Below are 24,361 nucleotides of genomic sequence, written 5' to 3'. Positions count from 1 at the left end.
GTGTATTAAAGTTAGCTAACTTTACATTCTTCCTGTCTGTGAAGCAAATCATCAAGACTCAGTCTAAAGTTCCATTTAAGGGGTGGGCGGAATTACGCAAAGCTCCGCGAAACGGTAAATAATCTCCGAGAGCACGCAGAATTCCTTGTTCCGACCGTTCGCAATGCTTTTATCCTGTTCGCTAACGCTGTTTGCGTGCTGGGTGGGGGGGGGGGGGAGAATATCTAGCGAACACGCATTTTGATAGCGCGAACAAGCACAAAATTCCGCCAAGCCGCGGATCGCGGAATTTTTGGCAATTCCGCATTCTCCGCTGAACGCAAAATTACCCAAATTACCCAAATTCCTCGAGCGGAATGGAATTTGCCACCCAGGCCTATTCCATTTGATGTTCCTCATCTGAAGGGGATATTTACTTCTATCATTGATTTGTTGTTGGCCAAACCCACTCACTGTTGTGGGGCATTCACAAAAACTATTTTTGTTTCTGAAAAAACAGCAGTATACTCTATTGATTAAGTGCCAAAGTGCCTTCACAAAGCTAATTAATTGTATGGTTGAACTCACCTTTGTCACTAATCACTCTCACTGCACCGTTTAATGGAGCTCCTGATACATGTGCTTTTGTTTAATTGATACAGTAATTAAGTACACTGTCTAATCTCTTATAGATGAGTAATGAATCTTTCTCTTTTGCTTAAGAAGCTTAGGTTTATAAACGCCTCCCAAGGGATCCATTGTTGCTTTTTGTATATGATGTACCGAGGTTCCCAGGGTAACGGGTGGCTCGATAGTACTTTAAGGGACTTAAATCAGCCATCAAAAGGCGAGCCATTGGCTCTCCCTGCTTGGGGTGTGGGAGAGGCCTTGTATGCTACTGGCCCAATTACTCCATTGACATAGCAGCCGGGCCATTTTTAGGTTTCGCCTGACCCAGCGCATGCGCTGGTCTGGCGAACTTATTGAGAGGGCTCCAAAAAGTGCTACCAGGCCAGCCTAGAGCTACAGTGCATGTGCGCGGGCGTGCGCGCCGCGCTTTACCACGATTACTTTCACTTTCGCGGCCTCGGGGCCGCTTTGATGTTTGATCGCGATCACTTTCACTTCCGCGGCCGCACGGCCGCTTTGCATAGCCAATAGGTCTCGCTTTTGGGACCTTATAAGTATTTAGTTATGCAACTGTTGCATAGCTAAACACTTATAAGATCCCAAAGGCGAGACCTATTGGCTATGCCAATGCTTGTTTATAAAGGAAAGTGTGTGTTTTTCCATCAGTAATGTTGTTCAACAGCAGCAGGGTTCAGGTGAAATGTACATTTACGTCCATCAGTGAAATCACCTTAGTTAGGCCTCGTGGTGTAATGGGTGTTGCAGGGATGAGCCCTGGCAAACACTAGCGCAAATTAACCACAACCTTTAAGGAAAGTTGAAATCGGAGTGACCCGAAGCTGTTACCCCGGAGTAGTCAGAGCTTCATTTGACCAGCAGCAACCTGCAGCGCAAAAGATGAAACTCTAAAAAAAAAAATGTTCCTATTGCAGTTTCCTTTGTGACCTGAGTGCATCGGCTTATGCCTCGTGGTCCTCAACACATCAGCGTTTCATGAAGGCACAGTTGATAAACAGTTTACTCTCCTTTGGTGATGGTTTCTTATATCTATACATATTTGTGAATGCTCTGTCCTATTTTCTTACATACTGCTTTGGGGAATCTGCTGGTTTTAAACAGAATCTTTCTTTCTCTATAGCTAATACAAGGCATCGGAGACCAGACCCACTCCAATTTGTCCTCTTACAGGGTGCCTCCCCAGGCCCAGTGCCTCGACAGATTACAGTTGCATGCCATGTCCTTTCTCGAGTAGCTGTAGGGCATGAAAGTGCATTTCATCAGAAAACATCTGTGCCTTTCTTTAAACCAGTCTATGCTAAAGAATTCTGGTGCAGAAGCCTGGAGGGACTCCTCTGCCATCTGCAGACACTGCTCTTTGAATGTTAATTCGAAGTCGCTCCCTTTGCCTCATATTATTTATGTACCTTGGTAAATTGTTACCAGTTCAATCGGAATCTGAAGATGCATACATGTACCTGTGAGGTCCCTTCAGCTTCCCCCTTTTAGGAAGATGTTGTAGACTGATATTTGATTTAATGATCTTCCTTTTATAAGGTTGTTCGGTGCATAGTCGCTTTGCAGGGTTTTTGCCCTATATAAATTTGATTAGATAACATAACCCCACAGTCACCAACTTTTGCTCCCAGGCTTAATATGTAAAAGAATGAGGGCCGGTGCCTAAACCTCTGCTCAGAAACCTGCGGCACGCTCTGTTAATTGTCGACGCCCCAAATACCAAGGCTGTGTAGTCTTGAATCCTCCTCATGCCTCTTTAACAGACTACCAGCCACTCTCTGCCCCTTTAAGTTTCTCCTGCAGGTTCCTGTTTTCTACCTCCATGATTGTTTTCCGTCTTTCTTTCTCCTTCTTTCCCCTTTGTGTGTTTTCCTCTCTCTTGCTCTCAGGAAAGGAGTGATGAGGAAAAATAAATGCTGGTGTCCAAAAATGAATAATGATGGCCCCCACCGACTCAAATTAAGCACTGCTCCCCCCTACCCGCTCTGACTGGCTACTTTACACGTTATTGCTTCAGACAAGCATGTTATAGAGCTTATGTGGCAGCTGCTTAAAGAGAGGCTCGTTAACTGTTGTCTCTAGAAGTTAGGCCATTTTGAGGTTGTTGCATCCTATTTTTGCTTTGACATCGAGGGAAACCATTGATTTGAAAAATAGAAATAACTTCATGACTTTTAACATGGTGCCTGCGTCCAGAAACTCCCAGTTCATACCTGCGGAGAAGGAGCAGGTTGACATTCCTAGATTACACAGTGGGTCAGTTTAGGAAACTCCCATGTCCCCTGGTTGCAAAACAGTGTCTTAAGTACTAACCCATAACTTTTGAAGTAGACTATGAATGAAGACAAGGTATATCACTAGATCCTAATGTATTACACTTTATTGCAGGGTGATGCAGCTACATCACGGCCCACCAGATCACAGAGGGAGCACTCTCTTTCTCCATATTTTAATTTTAGACAGCACAAATAAAAAATGTATAAACTATGAAAGAATGTTGGAGCGTTCTTTTAACTTTGCTGATGTATTTTTACCTCTCAGTTTTGGTATTGCTACACGTGTATAGGGTGAAGACACCGCTTCCTTCTAATATGCTCTCCTAAGCAACCTATTGAAATGTGCCTAGGAAATGATGGAAGGTAGCAGTATTCACAATGTAGAGGACTTTCTACAGCTGTACCGACATTTCCTACACAATGTCTACATTCCTTGTTGCTACTTAGGCTGCTGGCTTACAGCATCCTTAGCTCCTTTCCGTGCAGACCGGTCTCCTGTCCCTTTCTTATCCCTAGCTACCATCTCCTTTCTCCTCAGGACAGTTGGACACCACACCCCTCTGTGCGTCCTGCCCTGCTTAACTAGCCTCTTCAGCCAGGCCTTCTAGCCTGTCATCACAGCAGCCAGCTGCCTTCCCCTACATCGCCCCACCCTTCCTTCTCTGGGCTACAAAATTCCTCTTCTGGCCTGCTAGCCCCACTCATCCTCCACTTTCTGGCATATTGAATCTCCCCCTGGCATCCTCATTTCTGTCTCATAATTTCGTGATAGTTAGCCCTTCCATTCTTGCTGGCTAGAATCAACCCCCTCCCATGCGCCTCAGGGGGTTTCACCTTTACCTTTTCTGCCTTTCTGGCCTTCCCTTCTTGGACCCTTTAGCCTTCCCTTACATAGTCTGATAACCTTCTCATTTGTGTGCCTTGCCTTTGACCTGCTGGTCTGTTCTCCACATCCCTCAGTCTGCCTGGCATGTTGATTTCATCACTCTCTTCATAACCTCAAAGCTTCCTTCACCTTGGCATGCTGGCCTGTTATTTTATGGTCTGATGTGCCACCCATTTAATAGCCTGATGTTCTACCTTGCCGTGGTGTAGGAAAGGTTCCTTTTAGTATGGCCACCCACACACACGTTTTGCTCAGTGCTGATGGTTATGACTCTTAAAGTGCACTGAAGCCTGCTAACCAGGCCCCAGTGCCAGTGCTCTTTCCCTAAATCTGATACTTGCAAATTGGTAACCCCCAATTGGCAAGGACCTTAACCCCCTTATAAGTCCCTAGTAAGTAGTACCAGGGGTACCCAGGGCATAGGAGTTAATTGGGTCACTGTTTGTGCCACCCTGAGTGACCCAAGTAAACAGATGGCAGCAAACCTGCCATTGCAGACTTCATGAGCAGTGCAAAGTGCTCGAACTCGACTTTGCCCTCACCATGTGTGGCAAGGTCAAAGCACTATTTTTTAACATATGCCAGTCACCCCTAAGGTAGGCCCCCTGAGTCCAGGAGGCAGGGTGCATTATATTAAAGGTGACCCTTCCCTCCCTGACAGGATGGCTAGTGAAGTGGTACATCAAGGCGGCGAGCTTCAAAGCTTACACTACCTCTGATATGCATCTAGGCTGCCACCCAAAGGAGAAAATGGCCACCCTCCTGACCTCTGGCACATTTGCACCTGGGCAGGGGGGAAATTATGTGTCGAGGAGATGGCCACACTCCAAGGGTGGGCTCCTTAGTCTGTGCAGCCAAGAAAGGTTTCCACCATTTTTTAAATTGGCAGAATGGAGTGTTCTGGGTTGCAGATGTGGCACACACCCACGGATGTGGTCACCTCTGGTGCGAATTAGCCGCTGGAGCTAGTAGCCTATTGGCTACTTGCACCTACACCCATAACACCTCTAAATCTAGGATTTAAGGGGCACCCCTGGCACCAGAACCTCGGGTCTGATTCGACTTGCAACAAAGGACAAAGTAGAGACCCAAGTCCGTGACTTAAGAACCTGCACAAAACAAAGGTGCAATACTCTGCACCGGTGGCAACCATCCTGCAAGTGCATGACTGAGACTTGTCCCGGACCAAAGATTGGTTCCCCCAGGCAGAGGGACCCCTTTGAGAGCCAAAGGCAACTCCAGACTCCCTTTGCCTAGTGGCACTAGTCCCCTGCAGCCTGCGGGTAAAAGCATGCTCCTGGAACCAAAGAATCACTGGCTATCAGGCCTGCTGAGGGATCGCCCAAGAGTAAAGGGTCCATTGGATTGTGGGAAACATAGTCCTGACCTCCAGCAAGTTTCAGGTGGCTACTGTTTTCCCCCAGACTTCCAGACCTCGAAATATAGTAAAGCTGATCTTACCGCTGCCAGGCCTTGTTGGTAGCCAGTCTGGCTACCACTACTTTTGTTCAACGCTGTAGCTTGAAGGAACTCCGCAGCACCTTCAGCTGACCACTTCAGTGGCCCCGTTGTCGACTTTTTGCATCCGTTTCTTCACCAGCACCATCTGAGCGGTAAAACCAGCTCCTCCGCAGCTCCTTCTTCAGCACCAGGAATTACCAGAACAACTCTGCACCTGGGCCCTATGAGACAGTTTAAATTCTACTGACTTCCGTGGCCTTGTCCTGGGACCCGCATCACCTTACTCCTTAGTGGGCTCCACACAACTCGACCTGCAACTGACCGATTGTCACTAATTCTTTTTGCTTTTGGCTGCAATGTTACCGTTTTGCACTGATTTATTTTTCCTTCTAAAAGCCATAACAGGTGGGGGTGGTGGGAGTGTGGTCGGTCGGTTGCCATGCAGGAAGGGGAGGGGTCAGTTGCTGTGTGTTTGGGTGCGGGGGGAAGGTGTTGGTTGCCTCGCGGGCACTGTGTAAAATGTTTTTGTCAGCGTTTTCGACCTCTGTACATTTACTGTACCTACCGTCCTTGTTTGTCATCTGTTGTAAAGAGGTCTATTAAAGGTAAGACACCTGCTCCCTTACAAACTGTTTGTGATGCATCAGTGGAATCTTAAACTGATCTTGACATTTCTCATGTCTACACTGTTCGAGCCTTTGCATACCTGCTTCCTACATCTCCTGACTCTAAAAACTGTCTTACTCATTGTGATTACACTTGCATATTGATCGCGTGGCTGATCAACTCTTAATAGGATTCTCGGGAGCAAAGAAAGGGAAGGAAGTGCAGAAAAGGGCCTTGTGAAGAAGAATAGTCCTTTGAATCAAGATCTGCTATGCGCTGGCCAAGAAGCACCTGCATGCTCATTCCACCATGATAATGGTTGCTAAGATCTCATTGGTGTAAGGTGCCTGCTCAGGATATATCCTAAGTTCCTCCATGGGTGTCTGTGTACACCTTCGCTAAATACTGCTTCCTTAACAGTCAGCTGACGGGTGGGCCATTTTGCTTTCCTAGTTCTGCAGGTCTTTTTGGTCTGAGTTCCAGACCCTCTGCCAATTACGACTTTCTATTGTGATATCTATTCTTAAGGGGAGGAATCTGCAGTTAGAAGTAGCCATCAATTGAACTCGTTGCTTACTTTCTATAATGCTCCTTCTGGTGAAAATGTTATCTAGCTGCAGATTCCTCACTGCCCTTCCACCCCCACGTTCAGTGGAGTGGCATCCCAAATACTATTATATAGTTCCAGGTTAGGTCTTGGCACATTTTGGCTACAATTATTTCAAATTGCTCTGTGTCTGCTTATACTGAAGGAGAAAGATAAGAAGCTGACGTTAGCATGCATGGGTGTCGCTTATAAGCCTCTCCGATTTAACACTTCTGGGGTGATACAGGGCCATCATAGAACCACGTGACAACTCCTTTTAATGCGCTGGAGCATTGCTGAGAAAATTCTTCAGATCCAGTGTGGCATCTTGAGATACTCTTGAGGTCAGAAATCTGCAGCTTGATAGACTATCCACAAGAAAGAGAATTATAGTTGGTAAGTAACTTGTTTTTCTGGTGCTCTCAACCTGGAACATAAGAATGATGTATTTTGGTGTAGAAGGTATGTCTGCATCGAATTAGCAGATGAGGATGGGCCAAGAGCCACAGATGGCCGTGTGCATTTGGAATATTTTAGATGTCTTACTAAAACGCTCAGGCTGCAATATTGTGTCACCAGACAGACATTTAGGCCAGTTTCTTTATTCCTAGTCCTTTTTCAATGCAAGGCTCCCGTTTCAGTGATGAAAGCCTGTGGATGTGCCCTTGAAAGTGCCTAGGTTTGAGATCCAAATCAATTCCCCTCAAATGTCTTGGGCATCTCAAACGATTAAGCAGTCCGGGACAGCAACATTATCTTCTTCTTGGTGCATTTAAAAGAAAAGTCACAAAGACGGTTGTTTCTGGTGTGTTCCGCGGCTGCATGCTTAACCATACAAGAGTAAATTAGTATGCTTGAGTGGATATAGATACTCCTTGGGTTCTAGACCGGGGGTTGCATGGGAGGGATATTACTTGTGAAGCATGCTAAAGGCTGTGAACATAAAAATGTTGATTCATGTGACACGTGTTTTTATTTTATTTTGTTGGTTTAGCCGGATGCCCAGGGCAGAAGACCTATCTGCATATGAGTCTTCGCAGGTACTTTGTGTGTGGTGATGGGACCCCACTATTTAACACTAACCCATGCATGAGTTTGGTGCTGTAACTTGCTGCTCATGTTCCAGCCGTGGTGGGCATGTTCTTGCCACCAAAGAAACTATATCGTGCTAGCTAGGCTGTAGGAATGTAAAATGGGTCCCTGTATGTGGATATAAAGCCAAGGTGGGAAGAATCAACCTGCACACAAGTTTTGGGATACCAGTTGTTGGTCCTCTTCTGGTAATTCCTAAGAAAAAGGTGCCACTGCTCTCTTTATGAGTGAGTGAACACAGACATACACAGCCTCAATGCAGAACGTATCAAACTGGGCATTGGGTGTTAGTGCTCTACTGACTTTACATGGGGATTGGTACTATGCCCCCCAATGGTTAGACGAGTACAAACCAATCGCATCTGAGCCTCCTGGGGTTAAAACCCGCTTGGCAAGCCCTAATCTACAGCCATACCATGTTTGGCATCTAGTGCTGGCCATGCAAGAAGCCGGCAGCACCAGTTTAATGATGCCTGCATGTTAGCCCTTGAGTGATTTTAGTTAAAAGGTCACTTGGCACATGGACATTAATCCTTATTGTTCTACTGCCAATTCCTAGAGGAGGTTAACACCAAACTGAAGGCTTGGTCTTTCTGAAAACAATTGCTGATTAGGTCAGCCCTGATCTCTGGGAATTACCTGCCTCTTGGCAGTGCATACAGTAAGGCAAAAATGAGCCATGGGCTCCATGCGGTTAGCATTGTGTTGCCATTGGTTAGAGGAAGGGCCATTTGTTGTGTTATGACATTTAGTGGGTTTCTGGAGTTCCAAGAGGCGGGAGCATTAAGCTCTTGCTGTTAGGGTTTGGCCATCTACTCGTGATCAGAAAAAATTATGGAGTCCAGTGCTGCCCAAAGTGATTACAAGTGGTTGAGATTAATTCAGGAATTCCACCAATTCGTTATTGTTCCAAGTGATTTTCTGTAACTATTAGGGGTGTTTTCCAGATATGGTTCCTGAGCTCGCTGTGACACGGGACTCAAGCTGCACCTCACTGATAAGTTCCAACAAGGCTAAAACTGCTGCGTTGTGATGGCTTTTGCACCTCTTCAGATTGTGTGGGTGAGCTAGCAGCTACACTTGGACATTTGGGTTGTCATTCTACCCAAGTGCAGTACATGCCCACTTATAATTGGCTCATGCAGTGAGTAGTGGCAACAATATCTTGATGCACTGAATGCTTTCTTTAATTCCAGAGCTGCCAGCCCATAGCCATCAATTGCCTATCAAGAATCTTCTTCACAATAACAGATTGCAGCCTCTGGGAACACGTGTATGATGTGGGAAGTCAGGCTGTGTTCTTGGCTTTTACAGCAGGGACACAGGACCTTAACATCTGGCAAGCGACAGGAGCAGAGCCTGGGTATATAGTCCTAGAGAAAATCTGAAATTGTGCTCTTGTACTGCTCCCCAAGTGTGTGCCTCAGCCAAATTTCCAGCTGATGCTGCTGAGAACGATAGGGAGGTTTCCCCAGTTGCTATTTGAGTTGATAGCTGTCTGTCTTTTGATGCTCATCAGTCACAGCTTGTTAATAGGGAGAGGAGCACTCTCCAAATGTTCGAGAATGCCCATTCTTAGCTTACCACTGTTTGTCGTCCGAAGCTTTGTACTAAAATACGGTTTGACTAACATTTAACCTGTGGCATGCTTTGTGTTGTGTGGTTGCACCTTTCTTCCGCAGTTTCCTGTCCATTGTTGAAAATAAAATCTATCTCTATTGAATTATTCTTGCCACAGATTCCTCTCCTTATAAATATCATACAGGTGTAATTCATAAGGTTATATCACCAAGGCAACACAGATTTATTCCAGGACGCAGCACCACAGATCATATCAGGAGAACCATCTCACTTTTAGATGCAGCGCATATATCTAGGGACCCCATAGCACTTATACTACTTGACGCCGAGAAGGCCTTTGACAGAGTCTCCTGGCCTTTTCTTTGGGAGTCTCTGTCAAGGGTAGGGCTAGGTCCCCGACTCATTCAGGCATTTAAGATGCTATATTTCCAACCTACCGCAAAGCTATTTATAAATGGAACATTTACTGAGACATTTAAAATAACTCGAGGCACACGTCAAGGATGTCCTAGTTCACCTCTTTTATTTGCGGTATACATTGACCCCTTCTTACGAGTATTGGAAGGTAATCAAAGGATTAGCCCAATCATTACCCAAGGTTGGGAAACAAAAGTATTGGCTTACGCAGACGATATTGCGCTTGTAACGCCAAATCCCGTAATGTCAATGGCGGAAGTTGAGCTAGAGGCGAAGAAATTTGGACGTCTGTCAGGCTACTCCCTCAATAGAGCTAAAACCCAGATCGTTTGTAAAAATATTAGTATGGGGGATGATATTAGACAGGTGGAGAGAGCCACATATCTGGGAATTGATATTATGACTAATGTTGAAAAATTTGTCGAGTCTAATATCGACCCCCTGATAGATAAAATTAAACCTGAGTTAAGGCGATTAAATAACTTACATCTTTCTATAATCGGGAGATGCAATATTATTAAAATGCTCTTTTTTCCCAAATTTCTCTACCTTATGAGGGCTATCCCGCTAGAATTCAGCAACAATTGCTTAAAAAAGATTGAGGATCTGTATTCTGGGTTTATCTGGTCCTACGCAAAATCTAGGAGAGCATATAAGTTCCTCTCCTTACCAAAGGACAGGGGAGGTTTGGCTCTGCCAAATATTAGACTGTATTATTGGGTAACTACTCTCTTGTATAATTACACCCTTTTATCCGATAAACCAATCGATGACCTTCCAGAAAGTATTCCCACACCTATTGAACTTATAATGGGCAAAGATGCCTGGGGCTGGGCTTGGAGATTTTTAAATGATTCTCATTACAAAAAAGTACGGTTTAAGACACTGGCCGCTGGATATAAAATCATGAAAGCAGTTAGGAAACTGATAGGACTTGGACGCTTGAATTATTACACTCCGATCGATAAAAACCCCAATTTACCCGAAATTTTTAAAGATTCAGTAATCAAGAAATGGTTAGACAATGGCTTGTCCAAACTTGGTGATTTTTATTCCCTCACTGGTTTAGTTTCTTTTGAGACACTCAAAGAACAATATGCACTAGACTGGAGGGATTTTTTCAAATATCTGCAACTCCGCGACTTCTTAGGTAGGAAATGTGGTGGCCCATCAGGTTTCGTCAATAATCCTATCATAGACAAGCTGAGAAAGAACCATTCATCTATAGGAATTATATACAATTCCTTCAATTCCCTAATGATTGATGACTTGGGACAGCGGGCTTCTAAATGGAAAGAGGAAATTGGTATCACAGAAGATCTATTTTTACATTCAACCGAATTAGCACAGAAAATACTTCTACCAGCACGGCTTCAGGCGCAGTACTATAAAACTTGCTTCTCACTTTACTATACGCCGAAAAAGATTGCTAAATGGGGAAGTGGAAAGGGAACTTTATGCCCACGCTGTTCTACGTCTCAGGCGGATCTGGATCATATGCTAGCTTCCTGCGTCACACTTAATGTTTTAAAATTCGACATAACTAAATTCTTCAAAGAAATATTAGGTAGGGATGTAAGTCTTTCTTCTGCCTTGATCTGTCTAGGGGTAGATCGGGAGGTCCAAGGAAAACTAGGAGAACAACTGATTTTCATAGGCATGGCCGTATATAGACTCACTCTAACCTCAGCCTGGCTAGATCCAACTCCCCCTGGATTTCATCAATGGCTAACTCGACTAGTGTCGAACTACAACTTTGAAAAAGCTATATATGAAAAAAGAGGGATCCAATCTCGAGCAAAAGGTTTAAAGATATGGGAACCGCTGACCAGATGGCTTGGAAGGTGAATGGACGGCCAACCCTGGGGGGGGTGGAGGGAGGGAAGGGTGGAGGGTAAAAAGTTATAAAAATGTGCATGAAAGAACGATATACGAAAACTTGTAGGACACAAGACTGTATCTTTTTTTTTTTCTTACTTTCAATGGAGTTTTGCTTCTAATGGCATACAGTATAATGTATTCGGCTACTTAAGTATATCATTTTTTTGTATGCAAACTACAGATTTAAGATGTAAAATATAACCGCGTTATCATGCACAAAATAAAAAATTGTTTAAAAAAAAAAAATATCATACAGGTGCCAGACTAGATCAGGAAAAATTTTCCCCAGCAGTGGCTCGCCAGGTGGCATCTTATAACTAGTTGCAGCTCCAACCACCCCAGATGTGATGACACCGTGGGTCAGGAGATCTTTTTGGTGTTTTACTGACAATTATTTTCTATTGAATCTGAAAGAAACAATATCAAATGTTACCTCCTAAAATCTTGGGTTTAAACTACGTTGGCATTTTTGCAAGATGATGTCCTTGTTGGATTACCATGACATCTCTTGGTGGATCTGATCAGAACTCCACGGCCATTGACTGTTGCCCTTAAATGCACCCAAAGGTCATCAGGAAGCAGAAATCCCAACTAATTTTGGTGAGGACAATGATGAAAATACTCCTGAGTGGTGCCCACTCCATCCTTGAGGTAAGTCACCTGGCTGGGTGTGCGCTCTCAAGGAATATTTCCACATGAAACATAAAAACACCCCATGAAGAAGTTCTTTTCTTCATTAAGGAAGCAATTTCACTCTCGGGACTGTTCGGAGATTCTACAACGCCATTCCCTAACTCTTGTTTCTTCCCTTCATCTGAGCCGTTTTCGGTTCTGCAGATGACGAAGAGGGAGTTCCCGACTCCATCCTCCAACCCTTTCCAATTTGAAGCCCTTCAACAGGTTACTTTGGATTTTTCCGAGACAGCAAGACACAGAACAAATGCTTGCTTTTGAACTCAGTGAGGCTCTTGGAAAATTGCTGTAGCCTTACTAATGAGCCATTTTCTCTTGCATAAAAAAAAATCCTCGCTCACATTTCATGGCATGCTTCATCACAATATGATTTATCTCGTCCTAAAGCAATTTTTTTTTGTCAAAGATATGTTTATTGAATTTTTTTTTTTCTTTTTCAACACCATACACCTGAGATAATACTAGAACAGCATCCCACGCAGGGGAGCAAAGTAGTGCAAGAAACGTATAAAGGCCAACAGGGATGTACTGCCCAGTAAAGGTCAAGCTCCTTCCTTATGAAGTGGCCCCAATAATGGATACAGTTTCTAAACGTTGTGGAGCTTGAAGTTAGTCTTTTCTGATCAAAGTCGAGAACGCGCAGTTCCGCAGAGTTGTCATCTTCCTTCCGTTACAACGACTTTCCCAGATCTTACAACTGATGTGTGGCATAGAATAAGCATATATATCAGAGAGCAGTTTATCTCAGATGTGAAAACAAAACAGAAATATAGAACAAAATAACCCCCCCTTAAACCCACCCCCCCACCCTCCCTGTGGTGGCGGCAACAATCAAACAATGACAAAGGCACATGACATGCGAACCCTAATCAGAATTGGAAGAGATGCAGGGCTCTTATTGTGGAAGGACTCACAGCCGATGGAAGACCTCGTGAAAGGAAGGAGACCAGGGGGCCCCATTTAAATTCAAAATTCTTATAGTTATCTCTGAAAATGGCAGACATACGTTCTAAACTGAGCAGTTTCCAGAGGTGAGAGTGCCAAAGAGAGATAGCTGGAGCCTCCTTTATCTTCCAGGCGGCAGCCAGGGTGATCTTAGCTGCTCCAATACAAAGCCACATGATCATTTTATCAGCTCGGGTCTGGTGTTCTAGGGAGGAATCGCGAAGCCCCAACAGGACGCTTGCCATGGTAGAGGGGACGGGGTATCCCAGTATGTCTTTTATGTGTGTCAGGATTTCTTCCCAAAAGGGGCGGATGGTCGGGCAATCCCACCATATGTGTTGAAAATCCCCAAGTAGCCCACATCCTCTCCAGCACCTATCAGAAGTAGCGGAGAAGATTTGCAGATGTAGGTACCAGTCCATCATGGTCTTCAAGTGGGCTTCCCTGAGCTCAGTGGAGTGATTGAAACGTGTAATGTCCGACCATAAGTGCTTCCACTCCTCCTCTGATATAGGAGGGTGTATCAAATCTTCCCACATGGACATATATTGCAGGCGCAGGGATAGAGTAGTTTTAAGCAGGAAGCTATATATAAATGAGATCACTCCCCTCATAGAAGTGGTCTTGGTGAGGAAGGCCTCGAATTTTGTGAGGGGTCGGGTGGCAGCTTCCCATACGTGAGGCGTAAGGGCCCAATGCATCAATTGGGTATAGTGATAACGCTCTGTGTGACCAATTGCATAATCTCGTTTACAATTGTCAAAAGTGAGAGGGTCAAAGTTGTGAAACAGGTGCGTCGGAGCTAAGCAACCTCCCTTCCCCCAGGCATCAAAGGGTCCCTCATGTAGGGCCGGAGGAAATGCTGGGTTAAAATGGATCGGTGTAAAGGGAGAGGGAAACGAGGTCCACCTATCGTCACTTGAGACTGAGTCCCACACCTTCAGGGTGGTACGTGTGAGGGTGCTAATGTAAGTGTTTTTAGGTCTGTCCTATCTAGGGCGCCAAGCCAAGTCCCAAATTGTCCTTCCCGTTACGCTGCGGTCCATAGGTAACCAATGTTTTTCAGATTCCTGTTGTGACCATTCTACCAGGACTCTCAGCTGTGCCGCTTTTTAATATAATTGAATATCTGGGTGACCAACACCCTCTTCTTCGCGAGAGCGACGCAACAGGGAGTAGGAGAAGCGTGCTCGGCTTCCCTGCCAGATAAAGCAGAGAATCATGGCCTTCACTTTCCGAAAGAAGTCACCCTCAAGCTCCAAAGGTAAGGCTTGAAACAAATAAAGGAGCTTAGGCAAGAGAGTCATCTTTACGGCATGAATTCGACCTTACCATGACAGGAAAAGATGTTTCCATTTTGTGAGTTCTGTTTGAATGCGTGCAAGAATGGGAGGAAAATTGGCAGCATAGCGTCTCTCAAGTCTTGGCGTTAGTTGGACCCCCAAGTATTGGATGGATTCGCTAGCCCTGGGAAGGGAAGTAAGGGCCCAGAGTCTGAGGACTTCTGTCGGCGGGAGGGTGAGGTTGATTATATATGATTTTTCTACATTTATTTTAAATCCTGACACAACCTCAAACCGCTCAAGTTCTGATTGTAAGTGGGGGAGGGAGGTTGCAGGGTCAGCTAAGGACAAAAGGACATCGTCCGCGAATAGTGACATTTTGTGGGACTCCCCAGTGATTGGTAACCCTTTAATTCCGGGATGAGACCTAATTGCTAATGCTAGTGGTTCTATGCTGAGCAAAAAGTAAGGGCGAACAGAGACACCCCTGACTAGTGCCTCTGGAGTGGCGAAAAAAGGGCGAGTGCACCCCGTTGACTACCACTTTAGAGCGGGGTGGAGGTAATTAGCTCTAATCATGGTGAGAAATTTGGGCGAAAATCCGAATGCTGCGAGTGTTTGGAAAAGATATGGCCAATCAACCCTATTGAAAGCTTTTTCAGCATCTAACCCTACTAGGACCGCAGGAATTTGGCATCTATTGGCCTTTTCAATCAAATGCACAATTCGACGGGTATTATTGTGTGTTTGACAGCCTTTGATAAAACCCGACTGATCTGGGTGGATAAGGGCAGGCATGAGGTCATTCAAGCGTTTGGCTATAATCCATGAGTAGAGTTTGGCATCCAGATTTAATAGGGCGATCGGCCTATAAGATGCGCAGCGTTGGGGGTCCTTCCCCGGTTTAGTATCACCGAGATAACGGCCTCGGACATTGTGCCAGAGGTCGAGCCTGTGTCCCCCGTAGTGTTAATAAGACGTGCAAGGTGGGAGCTAATGTCTGGGGTAAATGTCTTATAAAAGAGGGCGGTATAGCCATCCGGACTGGGGGCCTTGTGGGGTTTTAGGGCTTTAATGGCCGCAGTCACATCGTCTGCTGTTATAGGAGCTGTGAGTAAATCATTCTATTCAGCAGATACCTGAGGTAGGGGCAATGCCTGTAGGTAGTCCTTTTGGGCATCGGTGTCTAGGGTGTTCCCAGTATAGAGATTTGTATAGAAGGGTCCAAAGAGTTCAGCTTTGTCCTCATCTTTATATGTGATGTCCCCCGTCGGTCCCTTAATGCCACCTATATATTCTCGTTCACGTTTGTCTTTCAATTGTCTGGCAAGGTGTTTACCAATTTTATTGCCCTGAGTGTATGATAGATGTCGCAATTTGAGGAGTGTAAATTCCGCCCTATTATTATATATAGCCCTAAGTTCGCCCCGGAGTGCCCTGAGGTTGTGCAGAGTTTGCCTCATGGGGTTGAGTTTATGGGAGCGCTCAATATCAGTCAACTCACTTTCCAATTGTTCTCTCTCGCTAGCCTGCTGCTTGTTCAAAGCCGCATTGAGGGCAATAAAGTCCCCCCTAATAACAGCTCTAAAAGTATCTCAGGTGGTAAATTCCGAAGTGTCCTTAGGGTCATTAGTATTGAAGAACTCAGTGATCGCTTTTCTCAGTTTGGGACAGGAATCTTTATCTCGGAGAAGCGACGGGGGAAAGTACCACCTGGGGGTAGTCGGGGTTCCCATACCAAGTGAGGTTAACGGATAGCAGGCTGTGGTCAGACACCGCGAGGGGGAAGATCTTGGCATCCTGTAGGGCCCCCCGTAGGGTCTGACTTATGAAGATATAATCGAGCCGCGAGTATGTATGATGAACATGGGAATAGAAGGTGTAATCTCGGGTCTGTGGGAAAAGGGTGCGCCAGGCATCCAGAAGTCCTAAATCATGTAAGCGTTGTTGCGTCGCCCCCGAAAATGAGCTCATGTCCGAACGCTGAGTGTGCGTACTGTCTATTTCTTTCTGCCATATCAAATCACCCATAAGGATTAGTGGCCCCTCTACAAAATCTGTGAGTTTCCCCAGAAACTTGTGTAAAAAGGCCGCTTGCCCAGTATTAGGGGCGTATACCACGGCAAAGGTGCTGAGCTTCCCTCTTAAGCGTCCTTTTATCATAACCCAGCGACCCTCCTTATCACTCCGAACTCCCAGCGATTGGAATTGTATGGAGGAGCGAAACATGATGGCCACTCCCCTATGTTTTGTGTGGGCGGAGGATCTAGTTTGATCTTAAGAGTCCGTGGAAGCAGGATCTCCGAGAACAGCCCCACCAAGTAGGCCTCCAAATCTGACCCTTCCGCGTTTTCCTCCAGGTCTCGGATCCGTATGTTCTCCCTACGTGCTCTGTTCTCGAGGTCCTCCGTCTTGAGCTGCGCTTGATGGAGCTGAGCCTTGAGTGTTTGGACATCATCTCGGAGCTCCGCATTGAGTTGCTCTTGATCCTGATGGTGTGTCTCGAGGTCAAGGACCCTAGTGCCCACTGAGTCAACATCCTGTTGCAGAGAGGTCAGGCGCTCTGACAAGTCTGACAGCAGTTGGTCTATGGAGGCTTTGATGTCTTGGCTGATATCGTTTCAGAGTTCCGATTTGAAGTCTTTGAACATTGTTAAAAGGTCCGCTTTCGTGAGGGACATTGTTGTAGAGCTTGCGTCTCCTCATAGCGTGGACCGCTTTTCTGAGGAAGCAAAGAAATCTTTGAGACCTTATTTGGCGTCTTGCACGGCGTCTTTTTAGGTGGCATATGGCTCAGACCTTCAAAGTCATGCACGCGTAGGGAAGATAGGTTGTGCAGGGGACCGGCTGGTGAATAGCGTGAAGTGGTGGCGGAAGTGGCGACCCCCTTGTCGCAAACCCAGTATCCCGAAGCTAAAGAAGGTATCTCCTCGTGAATTCAGCCGTGCAGACATTCAATGCACAGGGAGGGTCAGTGCCGCCGCGTGGGGGTATAGCAAGTAGGTGTGCACCTGTGCCCAGGATAATAGCGGAAGCCGTGGGATGTCGTGCCTTTGTCTAGGAGGAGCCAGTTAGAAAGAAACTTCAGCAGGGGCAGCAAGGCGGCAAATCATGAGGACCAAGATCACCCGCGCAGGACGCATCAGCCGTGATGGATTACATCCATAGATCTCCCAGAGGGGGGGCTGGTGCACACGCCGGGTTACATCAGAGCAGAGGTGAGCACAGCGGTCCCAGGTAATCAGGCTCTATACAGGCATGCAGTAGTGTTCAGGGGACAGGAGGCAGTGAATCATCCAGCACCGCGTGTGATGGTCCCCCCCACCGGGAGACAGTAAGCAGTCCCAGCATTCAAGACAGGCGTGTCGGCGACCGCCGCCATTTAGGCAAACGCTGCCGCCATGTTAAAGTCAAGCAGAGGGGAAGGGGGAAAAGTCTAGCCAAGCCAAAGCTCCAATCTTGCCGCCGCCCGTGCGCCCAAACCAAGCGGTACCTCAAGTTGGTCCTTCGTGTCACTTATGGAGATCGGCGTCTTTGTTGCCAGCGGGAGTTCATGCCGGGCGCCCATCACCGCGGGCCGCCATTTTAATGAGTAGCGCGTTCACCTTCCGAGGCAGCCAGGGCAGAAATGGTACTTCTCGCGGCTCGAGGAGTACTTATAGCGCACCACGGCACACTAGTTCCATATTTCGTTTGACTGGAGGTAATCATTTGGTTTAAGGAAGGCCTTAACTCATGACAAAGTAAGTTCTTTTTGACCATGTATGATTGTAAAATGACCGTGGTTATGATTTGGACCTGAATTTCATTTTCCTCGACAGTGTGTGAGTACAGGTAGAAGCTTCCTCCTGTTTCTCTTCATGTACTTTGCCCATTAAGGTAGTGTGATCCAGGCTGTGTGCACATGTTTTTCTTGTTTGTGCTCCAGTGTGATTGGGTTTTTGTTCAGTGCTACCTTAAGGGGATATATACATGCTTTTCTCAAAATCACCACCTGACTACCTGCTGCTCCCTGAATACAGTGTGATAATTGAAACAAGACATATTCAAGTTGTCCCCTTTTCTCTGCATTAAAGAACAAATAAAATATAACATACTTAGCAAGAAAACAATTGTGTGCAGTGTGTCTCATGTTTCCCTATCTAACTTAGAATTTAGGTCGGTCTGATTCTGCAGGTTTGATGATTTTGGTGGCTCTTAACATGATGCCAAGCGACTCCACAACACAGGTTTCAGCTTAGGCGCTACTTCTGAAGAAACTTTTATCTCTCTATGTGCATTTGGTGCCAACTATGAATGCAACATCTGCACTGCCCTCTGACGATTTTGGGTGCTTCTTCCTTCTTCGAAGTCGGCTGATATTATTTGAGTAGCAAAAGAAAACGTTTGTGTTTGCTTTTATGACAAATTTCTTGCACAGCAGCTCCCTATTTTCAAGAAATTCATCCTTAGTAAGAACTCCTTGGATCAGATTCCAGTGCCCTGGACATGCCTAATAGGGATTAACGGCGCATGGAGGCAAACTGTTTGGAAGCGGACGACTTTCTCCCTCTTGATAATACAGATGCTGACCTACACTTAAACCTAGAAAATGCTCGTGGCCATGACACCTGAGCCTGGCCTGAACCTCGGGCCTTACATCTGAAGAAGTCTGTTCATTTACCTCTGTTTTCTGGAAAGCAAAGGAAGCACTGGAACTGCCCTTTCCCACTCCTAAAATCATTGAAATCCTACAAGTGTCCTCAACAGCTCCAGAACTCTTGTTATCATTTAATGAAGCGTTCACTGAACCAGTTCTGGCTGCCTGGGTGAAACCTTTCTCTGGCCCAGCACTCTTAAAGACAGATCGCACAGCTACGTAGACCTGTGCCCTCCAACCAAATGTTTTTGTTGCCATTCCATTCACTGGAGAGTTTGATGGTAAAGATGACATATGGCAAAGTAAACCCTGTGGATAGTGTGTCTAAAAGGCTTCACTTTCTGGCCAGAATAGTCTTTGCATCAGGCAGCCTAACCCTGCTCACTGAGATAGTCCTGTGTATTCTTGGCCGATATATCCACACCTTGTGGAAATTGGTTAGGATCGCTATAATCAATTTTCCTGACCCCATGAAGAAGCCCTTCTCCTACCTGGCCTGAGATGGTTTGGACAACTCCAAACAAGTCATGAAGTGTAGCCAGGATTCATCGAGGATGATGGCTGAACCACTGGCCATGGCAGTCACTTGATGATGGCGCACCAGGATGTGTATTACAGGGAGATATCCAGGTGGCACTGATGGACATTCCCTTCGATGATGAAGGTCTCTTTGGGTAAAGGGCTGACTCATGCCTGGAATACTTTAAATATAGTCCTGCTACAGCGCTTTCGCTGCACCTGGCCTCCTTCGTGAAAACACTTGCACCTGCAGTGCCATTGCTTCTGGGGTTTCCCTAGACGCCAACATCCACAACAGCAATAACCTTCCCATCCGGTCCAAATCATCCCCTTCAGTTTTATTGCTCTTTTCAGGGCAGGGACGAAACTAAGGAATGTCCGCATCAATTGCAGCGGCAGCTCTCCTCTTTTGCTGGGTCTGCAGCCTCCAAACCCCCTTGACTCTCTCTTTACGGCCAACTGGGAGACGATCAAAATGGATTGTTAGGTGCCCCAGCATATCCCCAACAGTAATGCTAGCTCCACTCCTTCCTGTCCTCCCCTCTGTACTGCCATTTTTCTTCAAGGCAGTTCCCTGAAACACATACCCTAATCTTGGAGGCAGAGGTTCTTGCCCTGATGAAAAAAGGTCATAGAAGTAATGCCCATGGAAGAGAGGGGCATGGGATTTTATTCCCTGTATTTCTTAGTTCTCAGGAAGGACCGATGTCTCGCACCCATTCTGGACTTAAGAATCCTAGATCTCTTCATTTAGCCTGACAGCTTTAACATGGTGTCCCTGAACCTGGTTCTGTTGGCTCCCAATACTGGGGAGTGGCTGGTCACCAGGATGCTTATTTTTATTTAGCCAACCTTCCTCGCTCACAGGCAATACCTCTGAGGTGAGGAATTCTTGCACATAGTCTAGCCATTGGCAATCGCTTGAGGTAGCATTCCAACCCCTCTTTTTTTGCCCACTATTCCACCTCACATTAGGCTTGGCTGTATGAAAATCAGCCATCAGCCTGCTCCTGTGGAGCAGTACAGGCAGAACTGCCAAAACCGTTCTCTCAAAACCAGAACACAAGCAACCCAAGGCCTGTTTCTGCTTACCTGGGCCTCTTCGTCCGGTGCTGCTTAGTTCCAATGGCACAGTGAGCACGGAACCCACGTCTGGCCGTATCCTTGACCACTTGGGGCATTACACGAAACACACAAAAAGTGATGGGAGGAGTTTTTGCAAATAGATTAAACACTGGCAATCGTTTGGTGTAGCATTCCAGCCCATATTTGTTTTGCCTACCATGTGACCGCAGATTAGATGGCCACATGCAAATCACCTTTGGTCCTGCTTAAGTAGGAACACTCCAGCTTGAACTGCCAAACCAGGTCTTCTATGAACCATAATACAAGCACGCCAAGACCGGTTTTGGCCTATTTGGGCCTCTTCAGTCGGTGCAGCTTAGTTCCAGTGGCACAGTGAGCAAGGGACTCACATCTGGGCATACACTTGGTCTCTTGCGATGCTACACCAGAGACACAAAACGTGAAGGGACGAATGCTTACAAATTGTCTAACCACTTGGCTATCATTCCGACCCAATTTTTTTTTTGCCTACATGGCAGCTAAGATTGGTCCCAGTCATATGGGAACAGTCCAGCCCGAACTGCCAGGCCCTTCTTCCTTCTCATACGATTGCAGATATTTTAGATTTGATTCTGATGTCTCTAAAAGTCCAATCCCACTTCTACAAGTCTTATGTCTTCTGGGTCTGATGACCTTTCGCATCCTGGTTGTGCTGCTTACCATATGGGCTGAGAAGACCCTTCACTTGTGCCTAGGATGGCAGTGGCTCCAGCATGAGAGGAAAGTCTTGGCTCGGTTTCAGATTTCCACTTTATTCTTCTTTAATTCGTTTGGTGGAAGAACCCCTCCAACCTTCACGGTGATTTGTAACTTCAGCCCTCCAAAGTCGCAGGCCACACTTGTTATGAATGACTGTGTTGTACTTGGGCGCACTGGGTGAAATTATGCTGCAAGGCCTTTGGTTAGTGTTGGAGAAACATCTGCACTCCAATATGCGGACGTTGTCGGCGGTACACCTTGCTCTGAAGACATTTCTCCCTTCCAGCACAGGGAGAACAATTCAGATCCTGTAAGACAACACAACCACTGCCCATTTCGTCAACTGATAGGGTGGTGTGGGGTCTTCGGTACTGTGGGCTTAGGCCAGTGGTTGTGGGCAGAGTGTGTTCCTAGTAGCAACACACCCGGCAGACACCCTCAATGTGAGCGGATGCATTGACTCACCTCTCACTAGAGGACCACTACACCCAGAATGATGAGTATGTTCTTCTCCAAATTGGGACGGCTATTTGTGAATCTCCTCGCCGCACCCCTGAACAAGATGTGTTGTCAGTTTTTTGTGTCATGTCCTTCCCTTCAAATGATTCTTTAGTATATTTCTACAGGTTTAACTAGTCTCAAGGGCTGCTTTATCCTTTCTTGCTGATCCCACTTCTTTCAAATGTCTGCAGAAAAACTAGGAGGATCAAGTATAACTGTTCCTTTTTACCCCGGATTGTGTGAGTATGTTTTTTATACTCCAGTCTGCTGAAACTGACCATTCGGCCCCCTCTTCCTCTCGCACACAGGGTAAACCCCATTGCTTTTGCAGTGGGGTGGTTGGGTCCGACACCCCAATAATCAGACACTTTAGCTCCACAATTGGAGATTGAGTGGTGCAACAAGAGACATTCTGTTTATCAAGCAGAAGATGTCATCTTGACTGCCCCAAAAACCAAGTCCAAAATCAATTTAAGAGGATCACTGGTCAAAATTTGTAGCTTGATGCATGTCAGGGGATTTGAGCCCCTTTTAGTCTCCCCTCCCAGATGTTGTATGCTTTTTCTTGCCAAGTATGGCCAGGCAATAGCCACTGTGAAAAAATATCTGTCTTCTTTTTCCAGCAGCATTTGTCATCCTGATCAGTCCTCTTTGTTTAGGTTGCCTTTAGTGGCGAGTTTTCTAAAAGGCCTGTTGTACTCGTTTCCTCCCACACTGACAGAAGAGAGTGGGTGATCAACTCTCATAGGCTTTGCTGCAGCTACGAAAGACAAGGCAATGCCCAAATGTCCAATTTCATACTGGGTCACCTTGTGTAGAAAGATCTGATGTGCCTTGACCAACAAAGATCTATTCAGTGACGAATACTTTGCCAGGGCTGTATTGCATGATTTCCTTGATGTACTGGGACGGCTCTGTCCCACTTCCCATAAGCTATTGCTTTGATACTCATTTATAGGATAAGGAATCTGCAGTAAGAAGTATTCATCAAAGAACGAGTAACTTGACCTCAGTAGTGATATTTCTGTTTCAACAGATTACTCTGCCACCTCCCCCGATGAGTTAGTGCTGGAGCTAAGGTCCCACGGTATGCAATAGTGCTGCTGTTTTCAAGTTAGTGTTTTATAATCTCTTGTGGCTTTCTCTGCGTGCCTCGGTTTCTGAGTGAAAAACATATAAGGAGCTGGTGGCGCAGTTAGTTACCTGGCAGTGCAAGAGAGCTACTGGTGAGGAAAAGGTTTCTGGATCGATTCTGGCGTTTGAGGATAGTCATATGATAAGAAATCTGCAAGGATATAGTATTCCAACCGCAATATACTTACTGAAGGTAAGTAACTGTTTCGTGTCTGTTACTTGCTGGCGGGAACATCACTGGCTGTTTGCCAGGAGTTTGGGAATTTCACTCGTGTTGGTTGTGCTTCGTGCTAATATAGATAAGTGTGCCCTTCAAATGATGTCCGTCATATTATGTACTAGTGTGTGAGAGAGGAAACGAGAGAATGAACCAACAAGTGTAAACTAGCAGTGCCCACCCCCCGTTCTATGTAGAGTTACATGCCCAGGATGAAGAACCAATCAGTGTAAGCTGGCAGCACCCACTACTGTAGACTTAAAGGCCTCAGGATGATGAACCAGTGAACCTAAGTCCGCAGCGCCACCTAGTGTAGAAATATGACAAAGGAGGATGAGTCAAGGAGCATAGACAACCAATCAGTTTCTCCTGGAACAGATTAGAAGAACATGGGAAGGGGCAGTATGCCTCTAAGTGCTTAAAAAGCTCATTACTGCACAGCTATGCTTTAATTTAAAACAGCATAAACGTCTTAACCCTTTGTAATCTGAGATCAGACCACAACACAGCACAGAGACTGCACTGGTTGAAGTGGCGGAGTCAATTAAATTGGCACTGGATCAGGATGAACAGATCGCCCTGGGCGTGTCAATTTATCAGCAGCAGTCAAAAGTTTCCCAAACCCTCCTATTACAAAGTCTAGAGGGTATTGGCGTGGTTGCTCTGATTTGTGGTCTCTCTCGTTTCTGGAGAATGGTGGTCAAGCAGTGTGGTTGGCCCTGGGGGCCGGGGGTGCTAGGGAGCCTGATGCGAGATGTCCACCACTATGTGAGGCTCGGCCGGCCGGTCCGGAGCCTTTTATCCAACATTAATCCGACTTGGTCAGTGACATCTAGGGTTGCCGGTAGCATTCATCTGTGCAGTTTCCCCAACGGATCTGAAATAGCCCCGTATCTTGGCCGGCGGGGGCCCTGAGCTGTTTGCTGCCTGGGGGCTTCCATGGCCTGTGCTGCTGACCTCGCCGCATGGCTGGGGCCTGTGGACGGCTCTCCAGCGCCACCTATCGTTAGTGGCTGGAAGTGTCCGTTGGACGCAGCGGCCTCCGAGGTGAGGGGCACGGACGCGGTGAGGATAGCTGCCGCGCTGGTGGGCACAGAGCTGCTCGCTACAGAGATCGGATGTCCAGCCGAGGGGAAGCGGTCCGGGCGGGCTGAGCTAAAGGCTGGGACGTTGGTCAGGATCGTAGCGCTCTGCTG

At 46.3% G+C, this 24,361-nt stretch overlaps 1 protein-coding gene across 2 annotated transcripts in view; it reads left to right on the top strand.

Annotated features, from left to right (window-relative positions):
* The window catches only part of NF2 (NF2, moesin-ezrin-radixin like (MERLIN) tumor suppressor), a 635,344-nt gene that overhangs the window by 513,923 nt on the left and 97,060 nt on the right, over positions 1 to 24,361 (top strand). The window contains exon 16 of one of the 2 annotated variants that reach the window (XM_085636354.1): positions 7,434 to 7,479. The exons of the other annotated variant lie outside the window; for it this stretch is intronic. Within the exon in view, the coding sequence (XP_085492480.1) occupies positions 7,434 to 7,469 (36 nt within the window). The 3' untranslated portion in view covers positions 7,470 to 7,479. The remainder of the gene's footprint in view (positions 1 to 7,433; positions 7,480 to 24,361) is intronic. 2 annotated transcript variants of the gene reach the window in all.

The sequence above is a fragment of the Triturus cristatus genome, chromosome 11, assembly GCF_964204655.1.
Source record: "Triturus cristatus chromosome 11, aTriCri1.1, whole genome shotgun sequence".
Classification (NCBI taxonomy): domain Eukaryota; kingdom Metazoa; phylum Chordata; class Amphibia; order Caudata; family Salamandridae; genus Triturus; species Triturus cristatus.
Note: the sequence above shows the minus strand (reverse complement) of the source record. Positions and strands in the feature narration are given on the sequence as shown.